This window comes from Ceratotherium simum, chromosome 38 (assembly GCF_057802395.1).
Source record: "Ceratotherium simum simum isolate JZ-2026a chromosome 38, ASM5780239v1, whole genome shotgun sequence".
Taxonomy (NCBI): Eukaryota; Metazoa; Chordata; class Mammalia; order Perissodactyla; family Rhinocerotidae; genus Ceratotherium; species Ceratotherium simum.
In genome coordinates this window covers 21554548-21567236 of record NC_141937.1, presented here as the reverse complement: position 1 = coordinate 21567236, position 12689 = coordinate 21554548, and the positions used below count along the sequence as shown (strand labels likewise).

Below are 12689 nucleotides of genomic sequence, written 5' to 3'. Positions count from 1 at the left end.
GTAATAGTCCAGGTGTGAAATCCAGAGGTCTCATCCAGGTCTTGACAGTGAGGATGGAGAGGAGGAACACTTCCAAGTGTCAGCTTTTGGAGCTGTTTCTCAGCTTGGCTCTAAAACCCACCCTAAGGAGTGGATTCTGTTGGGGATACAGCTGCTGAGTGTGTGCATTTAATCAGGTTGCCAAAGGCATCCATGATACGCCAAAGGATAAAAATCACTCCTAACAGACAAGTTGTTTATTTTTAAATAGTGCATTTAATGTGCATGATTTCTTGAGTGTCTGTTAGTCCTCACTTCCATGAGGGAAGCGAATATATGAGATGTAGCTTCTGCCTCCAAAGGATTTTTATATCATAGAAAAGACAATATACACGACATCGATAAGTTGTGCGGTAGTCTGATTGACAGTGAAAGCTGTGTGTGCTGTGTGTGTGGTACCCTCAGAGCTACATACATAGAACTCCCACTAACGTACACGTCTTGATGCCTGGTTAAGGGAAATGTGTCATTTGCCTCTAATCTTCATGAAATGAACCTTAATGCTTCAACTTTCAGACTCCTCACATATAATTGCAGAGATGAGAGTCAAAATTTAGCAAGAGAAGATTTTTATCTGAGTGGCATTAATATGGACCACATTATTATTAAATCTTGGAGTGCCCCTGGAGGAAGGCACCTGAAAGTTAAAAAAATATGTTATGCTCCTGGCCCTCAAGAATATCACTGTTATAGACAACGTAAATAATAAGCTGATTTTTAAAATAAGCCTATAAATGCTTATGTATTTAAAAATTCAAATGTGTTCTGTACTCAAGCCAATCTCTAGTTACCAAAAATATAAGTATGGAGTGCCTACTATGTGCACCAATTCTGTTGCAAAGCGTTCCTGTTTTGTAACAAGCTTCTTATGTGTACACAGCAATTATCCTTACCCGAACACTGAAAGCAGCACTGGCTGCAGTGAAGCCACAAGGAAGATATTATAACTGTGGATCAAGACCAAAACACATATAGGAGATAAATATTTGGAAAAGACAGTGGAGCTAACAGATGACTGGAATGACAGGAATTAGGTGGGATTACTGTGGTAAACCGCACCGAAGAAGATGTCTTAAGCAATATTTAGGAGGTGGTGGTTCCGAGCAGGGGAAACAACTTGCTCAGTTAAGGGTGTGAAGTGAGGCGGAAAAGGGAAGCCGTGTACTTGGTGCAGAGCCGCCTTCTCTGCCAGCACCACTGCTTGCCTCTCCAGCCTGAAGCCGTGATCTCATGACCGGAGAGGAGAGGGGCGAGAGGGCAGGATGCTTTAGGTTTTGCTGTCTTCAAAAAGGGCGGGATTCCGTCCCATTTCCTTCACTTGCAACATAAGCTCCATTTTATAAGCAGAGGTCGAAGGAGAAAAGAACTGACTTGCTTAACTAGGAAAGAGAACGTGAGAGCAGTCAGATGGAGAAAGCAGAGGGAAGAAGGATGACTGGGCAAGGCAGGCTGGAGGCCCTGGTTGGAAGTCTTAACGGAAGTTGTTGCCCCTGAAGAATTCTAAGGTCACGGACATGATCCCGATGACACCCCAAGATGGTGGTATTTGGTGCTGACTGTAGGACAGACTGAAACTGGGGGTTTCCTGGGTTGTGACGTAAGAAGTTGAAGGAAGGAAACAAGTCATTGAAGTAATTTCAGCTCTAAGATGATCTTGTTCTAGATTGGGACTGTTGCATGAGTAAGGAACAGATAAATTAAAAGGAGAAGAATGGAATGCCAGGCCAAGGACAGAGTCAGAAAAACTCAGAGGGATGGCGGCTGGTGAAATGTGACAAGTGTTATTGCTCAGGTACCGGTTGTGTCAACCTGTGCCTTTCCCATCGGTAGGACGAGAGTAGGACAGGAAAGAGGTGTAGGAAATACCAGGTCCAGAGTTGTTAACGTGGCATTGATCTCCCCATGGGTGATCTAAGCAGATAAAAATCCTCCACAAAGACAAAAGGAGAGAGAGGCAAGAATGGGAGATCCAGGACAGAGCTTTGGGGTCTTCCTATTCCCAAGTACTGGACCAAATGGAAAGAAAGTTGTTTACATGCCAAGTCTGTAAAGCAGTTCCCCCCCATGTTATTCCTGATGGTATATCTCTACATAGCTTGTATAAGAACATAGCTATTTGCCCTCTAATAGACTCTAAAAACCCTTTATGCAACCGACGAAGGTATTTAAATACATCCGGAACTTGAAGACATCAGCATCATTTCAGATCTCTCAAGCACTTATTGCAGTAGCTACTGTTCCTCAACATGGGACCTGTCTTACAGAACTCACCACATGATATGTGTCTCTTTGCATGCCGAGCTCTGGTGTCTTGGAGGGAGTGGCTGGAACTGACTTTTCTTTCTATCACTGCACATAGCAGGCTACATTTTTTTTAAGGGAGAGAGGAAGGAGATATGAAGTTTTGCTTTATATTTAAGAAAATGACAATTAGACTCAGATCAGCTTTATATTTTTGAACTGGCTTCCAGTCTACCTCCAAGTATGGACCACCACTGTCTTCTAAGCAGCTGCTACTGTAGACCCCTTACCAATTCTCCCTCTAGAAAAGGATCGGGAATGGACAATCCAGGGTAGAAGGTGGGGTGAAAGGTATGATTAATACACTTTGACTTAAACATACTGTCTTTAAAGAAATTTGATCTTTTTTATAGAATGAGTTGTTAGAAATTCTTTTGTATCCCAAGTCACAAGCTCAGTTGCATTTAAATCATCAGTAGGACAAGCTTTAGCCTCTAAAGACAAAACTGAAAGAGTTAACTGTCAAGAGAGACGTGAAGCACTGTGTGCAAGTTGCAAGTTGTAATTAAGAGTGCTATTTGGTAAGAAATACTAACATCTAGGACTTGGGATTTTATATGATGTATTTAGTTATTAAAATGAACCTTTTTAAGTTTTAAGGATGACAGACTCAGGGTTTCTTTATATCACTGAGTTTTTAAAAACCAACAGTTTAGATTTTAGGAATTCAGTGGAGCTATGATAGAAGTGAAATTATGATGGTTTTCCAAAACTAATTTGTGCTTTACAAATATAAATATAAAATAGTTATTTCCAGATTGACTAGGATGACTATGGCTTGTCCTTGAAGCTCGGTGTTAAAGAAGAACTTAGAACTGCTGTTAGGAATAGCAGTTTAGTCCTTCTAGAAAAGACCTTTTGAATTTTGCCCGTGAAATTACCAATGACCTTCAGGAAGTGGATTGAAGGCATCTATAAGGGATCTTGAAGAAATGGAGACAGGGGCTGCACACATCTGAGATGGTAGCTGATAGAAAGTATTAAATGGAGGAAACCAAGACTTAAGCATAAAGATCTCCTGGGAGGCACAAGGCTAAGTCAGAGCGTAGGTTGGCATACTGGGTCCAGTTAGGCACTTCCTCTGAGGTTAAGGATAGACTTTTTAGTGTTATGTCTATGGCCTGCACTTTTTGTCTCAATCAGTAAAGACCAGGAATTGCATTAGGAACAATAACCTAAAATGGGGGGGTTACGGGGTTCTGTAGAAGGCAAACTGGGTTACTTTTGGAAATCCAGGAATTTTCAAAGAGTATTTAACCCCTTCCTGAAATATATTTTTCAGATCAGATATATTTTTGTGTAAGGAAGATTAGCCCTGAGCTAACATCTGCTGCCAATCCTCTTCTTTTTGCTGAGGAAGATCGGCCCTGGGCTAACATCTGTGCCCATCTTCCTCTACTTTATATGTGGGATGCCGCCACAGCATGGCTTGATAAGTGGTGCGTCGATCCGCACCCGGGATCCGAACCTGTGAAGCCCTGGGCTGCCGAAGCGCAGCATGCAAACTTAACCACTATGCCACCGGGCTGGCCCCTCAGATGTTTTTAAATACTTGTATTTGTTTAGAAATCTTTGTATACATGAGGAAAATATGTTCTCAAAGCATATTCTTTACAGGTGTGAAAATGGCATTAAGTCTTTCATAGAGCCTTTTTTTATTATAAAGTTTTAGGTATGTGTACAATCTGGGAAACAGAAAAGTATTTTAAAACTGAAAATGATCTCTCATACCACCACCTAGAGAAAACTACTACTAACATTTTAATATTGTTTCTACACCTTTCTTTGGCTCTGAAAAAACTGAGTCTATTGTGAAATTGTTCCCTCTGCTCCTAGGCACATGGCTACCCATTCACCCCAGAAATCTCACCAGTGTGCTCACTGTGAGAAGACGTTCAACCGGAAAGACCACCTGAAGAACCACCTCCAAACTCATGACCCCAACAAGATGGCCTTTGGGTGTGAGGAGTGTGGCAAGAAGTACAACACCATGCTGGGCTACAAGAGGCACCTGGCCCTCCACGCGGCCAGCAGCGGCGACCTCACCTGTGGGGTCTGTGCCCTGGAGCTAGGGAGCACAGAGGTGCTGCTCGACCACCTCAAAGCCCACGCCGAAGAGAAGCCCCCTGCTGGAACCAAGGAGAAGAAGCACCAGTGTGACCACTGCGAAAGATGCTTCTACACGCGGAAGGACGTGCGGCGCCACCTGGTGGTCCACACAGGCTGCAAGGACTTCCTGTGCCAGTTTTGTGCCCAGAGGTTTGGGCGCAAAGACCACCTCACACGACATACCAAGAAGACACACTCACAGGAGCTGATGAAAGAGAGTTTGCAGGCTGGAGACCTTCTGAGCACCTTCCACTCCATCTCGCCCCAGTTTCAACTGAAGGCTGCCCCGTTGTCTCCTTTCCCTTTAGGAGCTCCTGCACAGAACGGGCTTGCAGGTAGCTTGCCAGCTGAGGTACACAGCCACACCCACCACCCCTCGGAGCAAACCTCCCAGCCTGTACCACCGCTGCCAGAGCCCCTTGCCTCCCTCCACCCCGTAGCATCTCCTAGCTCTCCTCCTCCACCCCTCCAGAATCACAAGTACAACACCAGTTCTACCTCATACTCCCCACTTGCAAGCCTGTCCCTCAAAGCAGATACTAAAGGATTTTGCAATATCAATTTGCTCGAGGACTTGCCTCTGCAAGAGCCTCAGTCACCTCACAAGCTCAGCCCAGGTTTTGATCTGGCGAAGGGAAGTGCTGGTAAAGTGAACCTACCCAAGGAGCTCCCTGCAGATGCTGTGAACCTAACCATACCTGCCTCTTTGGACCTTTCCCCCCTGTTGGGCTTTTGGCAGCTGCCCCCTCCTGCTACCCAGAATGCCTTTGGGAATAGCACTCTCACCCTGGGGCCCGGGGAGTCTCTGCCCCATAGGTTAAGCTGTCTGGGGCAGCAGCAACAAGATCCCTCACTAGCCATGAGCACTATGACCCTGGGCCAGCTCCCCCTCCCGCCCATCCCCCATGTGTTCCCAGCTGGCACCGGTTCAGCTATCCTGCCTCATTTCCATCATGCGTTCAGATGACTGGTTTTGAGAGCATACTCTTCTCATCCTGAAAGATGTTTTAAGGAGCATTTTAAACATCAGTTACAATACAAGGAAAGCTTTGGAAAGCAGGACTGGGAATATGGCTTCTTCAGTGATGACTGGCTTTAGACAAGAGAGTTCTCGAACTGCGTGTATTGTGCCAATCTGTCCTGAGTGTTCAAGCTTTGTACCAAATTTAAGAAGCAAGTATTCTTTAATGGAACTGCGACTATTGTCATAACCGACATCCAGAGGGCTGCTATATCTAGGTGTTCGTCAACGTGAATTTTAATCGTAAGCCATGATCATAATAATGTTAACTAAGTAACTTTATGTGGCACTGCCTAGTAAGGGAACTATGGGAAGGTTTGGATTCCTCCACAATGGGAGAATTTTTCAAATAAGAGAATAACCTTTATATCGCATATTATAACTAGGCTGTGTATTTCTTTTCAGGGATTTTTCTACCTTCAGGGTTGGATGTAGTTTAGTTTCTATTGCCATAGCCAACCTGTAGTTTTACAGAAACAATGTCTTGTGGAATAATAGACGTCTCCATTTTAAAAAAGCATTTTAAATGTAGTTTGAATATTTTCCACAAGATGCTACAATGTGAGTTATCACTTCATTTATCTTAAAGACTAAACTGGTTGTCAGTTACATCTGACAGAAAAAAAAATCACTGTGTAACCAGGTTAAGTGGTAAAATAATCCAGGCGTCAGTCAAAAAAGCATTTCGCTGACTTTAATACTGATTATATTTTTAACAGGAATTTAAGAAAATATTACTGGAATTTAAATATATATATATATATTAAAAAAACAAGAATTTTCTTTGCTCTGTCTGGCTTAAAATACTACTCTGCTTAAGTATTATTTTTAATCACCAATAAATAAATGCATTTTAAATTCATCATTTAAGTCAATATTAGTTTTATTCAAAAGGGATAACATTTTGCAATGTAATTATAATCTATCTCTTGAATTTGGTATCTAATGAGTTTTAAAAATATAAAACCTAACCTTTTTTTAAAGCTCCTTTGTCTTTTGTGTTTAGAGGCTTTCTATATGAAGATATATCTTACATATAATAAACTCTACAAATCCTGCATATGGCTTGGTTAATTTTTACATACACCTGCACTGCGTTACGGTCCAGAGGGAGATACAAAACATTTCCGGCTCCCTAATGCCCTCTCCTGGCCATTACTTCCCCACAGAAACTACTCTTCTGACTTCTATTCAGCATCTATTAGAAACTACCTGTTTTTGAGTAAAATAATTATGACTTACGGTAGAAGCTTATATACTTCAGTTAAATTCACGGCCCAAGAACTTATTTCTAAAAAATATAACATTCTGAATCCTTCTACAATGTTATGTAATTTATTTCTGATGTATAGGTCAGACTACTGGCTACTGAAGTTGAGTCTACCCTGGGCTACCATGATCCAGTTTTACAATGGTGTTTACTATTAATTAATTTCTAGTACAGATTAGAAATTTACTGTATCGGGATTTCTTCAGAAAGTAGACTGTCCCCCTGAATCTGACAAGCCTGTTTATTATTTTTGCTTAAATACGGTGGGAGTGGGTAGAGAAAGGGAAGCCTTGAGTTCGTTTGCCCATCAAAGAAGCCTACTAGCCAAATGTGAGAAACCCTGGCTGCTCACAGCCCGTAACAGAGATGCTGATGAGGGTGGGCAAGCTACCCGGGGCTGGGCTGTCGTGTGTGGAGCTGACATGGCGGATCCTTAAACTACAGTTTAACTTGGGGGAGGAAACGAGACAAAGGGACATAAGTCACCTCATCAGTAGGCATCCACTGCTCGGGGATGTCAACGTCAGTCCCCACATCCCTTCTTACCTCTCCACGGGAAGCAACTCTCGCAGAGCAAGAGGGGAGAGAGCCTAGTGGCTCACCTCAGCTAAAGCCTCCCAAGATCCACTTTTATAGAAGCTTCTGCAAATACTTTCACGTGGCTTAGTAGTCTTCAGTCTGTTCCAGAACATACATATACCTGATTCACCCAGGCATGAAGCATTTGGTCCCCAAAATACAGCTCGTAAGCCTTTCAGATGTTGTGTTTGCTGCACTACAGGTGGGAGTAGCTTGGGAGTCTTGTATTTAAATTTAGACAAGAAAAATGGCTTAATTTCTAATTAAAGAAGTTCCCTGAGTTAAAAAAAAAAAATTCTTAGAATAAAAAGCATGAGTTAAGCATAAATGACTCTACAAGAAGAATTTATTAACCTTTAAGACGACAAAGAAGAAAAAAATAGTTGAGACACCACCTCCCAACATAGCTATATAAACTGTGGTGAAATGGACAGCTGATTTGTGATTTGGCCATGATTGATAAATGGCCTGAGGCCATGTAGAGCATCCTACACATGGCGGGAAGGTTATTGTAACCTGTTCCCTCTACCGCAGTGTTCCCCCAAAACCAACTGTGTGCACTGGTGTACGTGAGACAGTTCTACGTGTTACACAGACGGACATTTAAAACAGGAGTAGTAATGGGGCTGGCCCAGTGGGGGTAGTGGTTAAATTCATGCTCTCTGCTCCGGTGGCCCAGGGTTTGCGGGTTCAGATCCCAGGCGTGGACTCACGCACCGCTTACCAAGCCATGCTGTGGCAGGCATCCCACATATAAAGTAGAGGAAGATGGGCACAGATGTTAGCCCAGGGCCAGTCTTCCTCAGCAAAAAGAGGAAGATGGGCAATGGATGTTAGCTCAGGGCTAATCTTCCTCACAAAAAAAATAATAGATAAATAAAACAGGAGTAGTTACGAATTATAGTTTAGTGTTTATTAGCAGCAAATATCAAAGCTGGGATTTCACAGCCATTTTGTAGAATGAATCCAGGTAAAAAACTAATTTTCCTAGTAAGTAAATACTGCTAGTACTCCCAGGATTGTTTCACTAAAAGCTTCTAATATCGAAGCATTATTTCTTTAAAAGCCAATTAAAAAAAAGCTTTAAGTCCAATTAAAAAAGAATCTTTAAATCAAGCATCATCGTACAGGTTGATCTGTTGTTTAATGATTTTGTTCTGAAATTTTGAAGGGAGTAAATAAGAAACTTTGAAGCTAGTGTTGACTCAATCTACATGAGGAATCACGGGTATGTCAACAGGCGTCTCCGGCTCCTTCCTTAGGTGGCATTCCTGGGGACACAGCCGTCCAGGCTGATAAGTTACAGGGAGCCAGTCTGAAAGCAGAAAGGCAAGGCAGTTACTTGAGAACTTCATTGTTTCCACACTGAGAATGTCAAATAATATAGGCCTCTTTACATGTTTGTTTTAACAAACAATTCATGATATCAAAAAAGTCTCCAACTTCCTAGCAATCCTAGTCAGTGTCAGTCTCAGGGAACTGTCCCTTTTTTGGGGGAATGTGTTTGTTTGGAAAAAAGAGCAGGAGCCTTCCAGGTCAATATGAGAAATTATTCTCCTTTCCTGTTAAGTCAAGAATCAAAAACTGAATATCATTTTCAAACTATATGTTTAACAAAACAGTAAATTTCAAGAGCATACATTTTATTAACCCAACTCAGGGTTTGCCCAGATTTCTCTTTGGGGGTGCCTGCTACGGATTCATTCTCTTATAGGCTCATTAACTGAGCCTGCACATTAGAGGATTAGCAACACCTGGATTCAAGGTTAATTTTTTTTCTTACCTGGCCTCTAGGAGTTAATCTTTTTTAGAAGATTTAGTAAATCCTTGTCTCAGTTTTGCTCCAGAAGCAGGGTCCACAGCTAATCCTTTGCAGACATGAACGGATTTGTTATGATGTAAACGCAAACATCAGCAAGAAAGAAAGGAATGATTATGAAATCCTCACATTGGACTCAAAAGTCTCTGTTCTTCCTTTTTGTTTTTGTTTTGTTTTGTTTTGTAGCTATAGACAAATACTCAGTCTCTGTCCTGGGCCAAATAATAAGGAAAACAGGGATTGTCTCAGGCGCCTTCTCTCCTCGGCCGCCAGCTCTTCCCTTACCATGGACGGGCCCCACGGACCGCCACCTCAGGGGGCCCCCCACTTACACAAGCTGACTCTCCCCACCTTTCCTCACTACGGCCCCGGCCTTCAACAGGCACCCCGACTACTTCACGTCTTCACAATTCTTTGCCTGCTCTCACGCTAGAAAGGGTTTGACAAGCCGTATGGAAGCATGAGACGCCTTCCCTCCCAGGGGTTATTTACGTAGTGATGCACTCATGCCACAAACAGGGTTCTCTCCCTTTGTGTCCAGCAGCACCGTCAGGGACGGAGATGTAGGAATTTATAGACAGAGGCATACCATACCATAGTCTGTTCTGGATCACTTGGTATGGGACAGGATTCTTAGAGAAATCATTTTTCCTAAAAAGGAGTAAGTCCCCTCTGTCCTCGAGGCCTCCTTTCTAATCAGTGTTTTACAAAGGGGGAGTAGCCAAACAAGTCAAGGAAATTGTGAGTCAAACTATCAAAGGACAGAGGAATAGAAAGAGCTTTCAGTGTTCGTTTTACTCCAAGATCTACAAGTTTTGTTTCTTCCAAAGAATCACCAGCTGACCCTTCGATAGTCATTGCATTTGCTACATGATTAAGTTAGGAAAGGAGGGGATGCTAGCACAGGGAAGATGCTTAACTTGCTCCAATCCACTGGCTCCAGAAATAAAAGCAGAGCCCACATCAGCAAAGCTGTAAAATGCAATTCACTAAATATGTGAAGCCATGCAGCTGGAGAACCCAGAACTACATTTTCATGGTGATCTTAGTCTCTCTGCGTAAAGGTACTGGAGAAGCTGCTGCTCAGAGGTACCTTCCCAGTAAATCAGTCGTTCTTATATCAAAACCCTTGAGAAAACAGCCACCAGTAGATATCTGCTGACCAGGCTATAAACTCATTTCCCATCTGAACACTGGAATCTGTGGGAATGAAAGAACAGCCACACTTTTTTCTAAAACAATTTCCTAATATATATAAAAATATATATAATAAATATAAATATATATTTTATATATATATAAATATAATTACCTCCTTGAAGTTTATATTTTTTGACCCAGTTTTCCCAAAGCAGACGAAGACTTGGTTGGCTCTACCATTTCCTATGAAATGACATGCTTTACCTCTCTGTGCTTCCCTCGCCTGTCAACTAGGGATATGAATAGTACGTTTGCCCCCTTGTGTTACTGTAAGGATTAAACGAGGGTCAATGAGGATTAATATATAAAGAGTGTACCATTAAGTGTGGACTATTGTCCATGAAGAAGGGAGTTATTTAGTATGGCAAAAGAGTAGAAACCATCTACCTGCTGAACGTCAGGAAAATAGTTAAATAAGTTACGTTGTATTCTTGTGATATTATTCTATGCTTTTAAAGAAACTCTTTTGCCATAGGGAAATGTTCAAAATTTGCTAGTGAAAATAATCAGGATACGTACATGGACTATGATCCTAACTTATATAAAAGAAAAACCAAAAGAAAGCAAGAGCATAAATAGAAAAAAATGGGAAATGATATCAATATTAAAAGTAGAGATGTCAGAGCGTGGAATTATGGATGATTTTTATTTTCTTTATACTGTTTCTTCATTTTCCAATATTTTCTCCAGTAAGCATTAATTTCTTACATGATAATTTCTTAAAATGCTCTTTCTCAAAAGAAATTTTTGCAGGCTAACTTAAAGTGGCTAGAAACGAAAAGTTCCTAGGCCATCATAATTGCCTAACTTACACAGACCTGAGTGCCTGACGACGTGACACCAGCGTTGGCATTAGTGACATAGTCTGGGCGCCTCACCAAGCATTTACGGCCTCCTGGCTCTAGAGCCAGCCTTCCCTTCTAGCTTTGATTTCTGTTCACACCCCAAATCTTTTCTATGCTTTGGCCAAATGGGCCATTTGTTTTCAGATATGTCCTCTGCATTCTCATTGTCATATCTTTGTTCCTTCCTTCTGCAACTTTTCTCCACTGGTCAAACTCGAGTTCACCCTGAAAGTTCATCCCAAGTCCTTCACCTCCACGAAGCTTCCTCTGGCTCAGACTGACACCTCCTCAGAAAGCCTCCTGGGCAAAGCTGCTCTCTTTCCTGTATTCCCTTAGGACTTTCACATCTAACTGTTAAATATTAGATATAATTATAGACTGCCTCTCCCCCTAGACTTTTCAGAATCCACCGGCATGAGAAACAACCACGCATAATCACTATGTGTTGAATGAATGAATCCTCATGAACATCCATGGCAGCTGTGTGTCAACTTAGGTAACATCACATGCTCTCCTGTATCAGGGATTTTCCTGCACATGCATATCTTCTTAGAAGGCTCTGGATGGACAAGGATTGTGACTTACACACATGTATCTCCCCTGACTGAGAATTTAGAACAAAACGCTATACATGGGAGATACATAATGCTTATTTTACTCAAGAGAGTTGAAGAATGAAAGCCAGAGTTTCAAGGGGTTAACTACCAGCTAGATGAAAGACAGTAACAGGATTTATGTGGAAGGCGGGTGACACCAAGTGGCATAAACTGCTGACTGTCAATCTAGAAATAGCAAAGCCCAACAACAACAATTTTACAAAGACCCTCGTGTTATAAATAGATGAATACTGACAGAACAAAAACAGTGGACAGTAGATGCGAATCTGAATCACACACGGGCCTGTTTACATCAGTGACAAGCACGTGGTGCTTTTCTCCAAGACTTCAACATTTTTGAGAATTCACCTCCCCTCCACACACTCCTGCTTCCTCCCCAGAATGGCTCTGAATAAAATGTGACTAATTTAAAGGCACACGAACCCTGGTGACTTTATTTTTAAACGTCAGCAGGTAAGACCACTGGAAAGAACAAGAAATTAAATTGAAAAAACATGTTAAGCCTGAAATAAAACAAAAAGCTATCTCCTAAAGCTAATTAACATGCCAATTTTACTCATATGCCAATAATTTAAGTGAGAAATGCTGGAATGAATATACCCACTTTCTCTCATGTATTTCATTCAAAAAGTTATTAACTGAACACCTCATATGTGTCACGAACAATTCTAACAGGTAGGGATATAGCAGTACAAAAAACAGACAAAGTAGACAGATCCCACCTTCTTAAAACTTACATTCCTTTTTTTTGGTGGGTGGAGAGGAAACAAACAAATATGTACTGACTATTAGATGGTGACAAATGCTATTTAAAAAACTAAAAGGAGAATTATAGAGGGCTTGACTGATTTCAAATACAGAGGTTGGGGGACTTCATTGTGAAGGTGAC

The 12689-nt window shown here is 41.7% G+C and overlaps 2 protein-coding genes across 7 annotated transcripts in view; one reads left to right on the top strand and one right to left on the bottom strand.

The window, feature by feature from the left end:
* The window catches only part of PLAGL1 (PLAG1 like zinc finger 1), a 113565-nt gene extending 107119 nt beyond the window's left edge, over positions 1-6446 (top strand). For all 6 annotated transcript variants that reach the window (XM_087425174.1, XM_087425178.1, XM_087425177.1 and 3 more), the window contains one exon: positions 4177-6446. In XM_087425174.1, the coding sequence (XP_087281300.1) occupies positions 4177-5416 (1240 nt within the window). In that variant the 3' untranslated portion in view covers positions 5417-6446. The remainder of the gene's footprint in view (positions 1-4176) is intronic.
* Positions 6447-8957: 2511 nt separating this feature from the next.
* ZC2HC1B (zinc finger C2HC-type containing 1B) overlaps positions 8958-12689 on the bottom strand; it is a 43192-nt gene continuing 39460 nt past the window's right edge. The window contains exon 7 of the mRNA XM_087424965.1: positions 8958-9187. Within this exon, the coding sequence (XP_087281091.1) occupies positions 9117-9187 (71 nt within the window). The 3' untranslated portion in view covers positions 8958-9116. The remainder of the gene's footprint in view (positions 9188-12689) is intronic.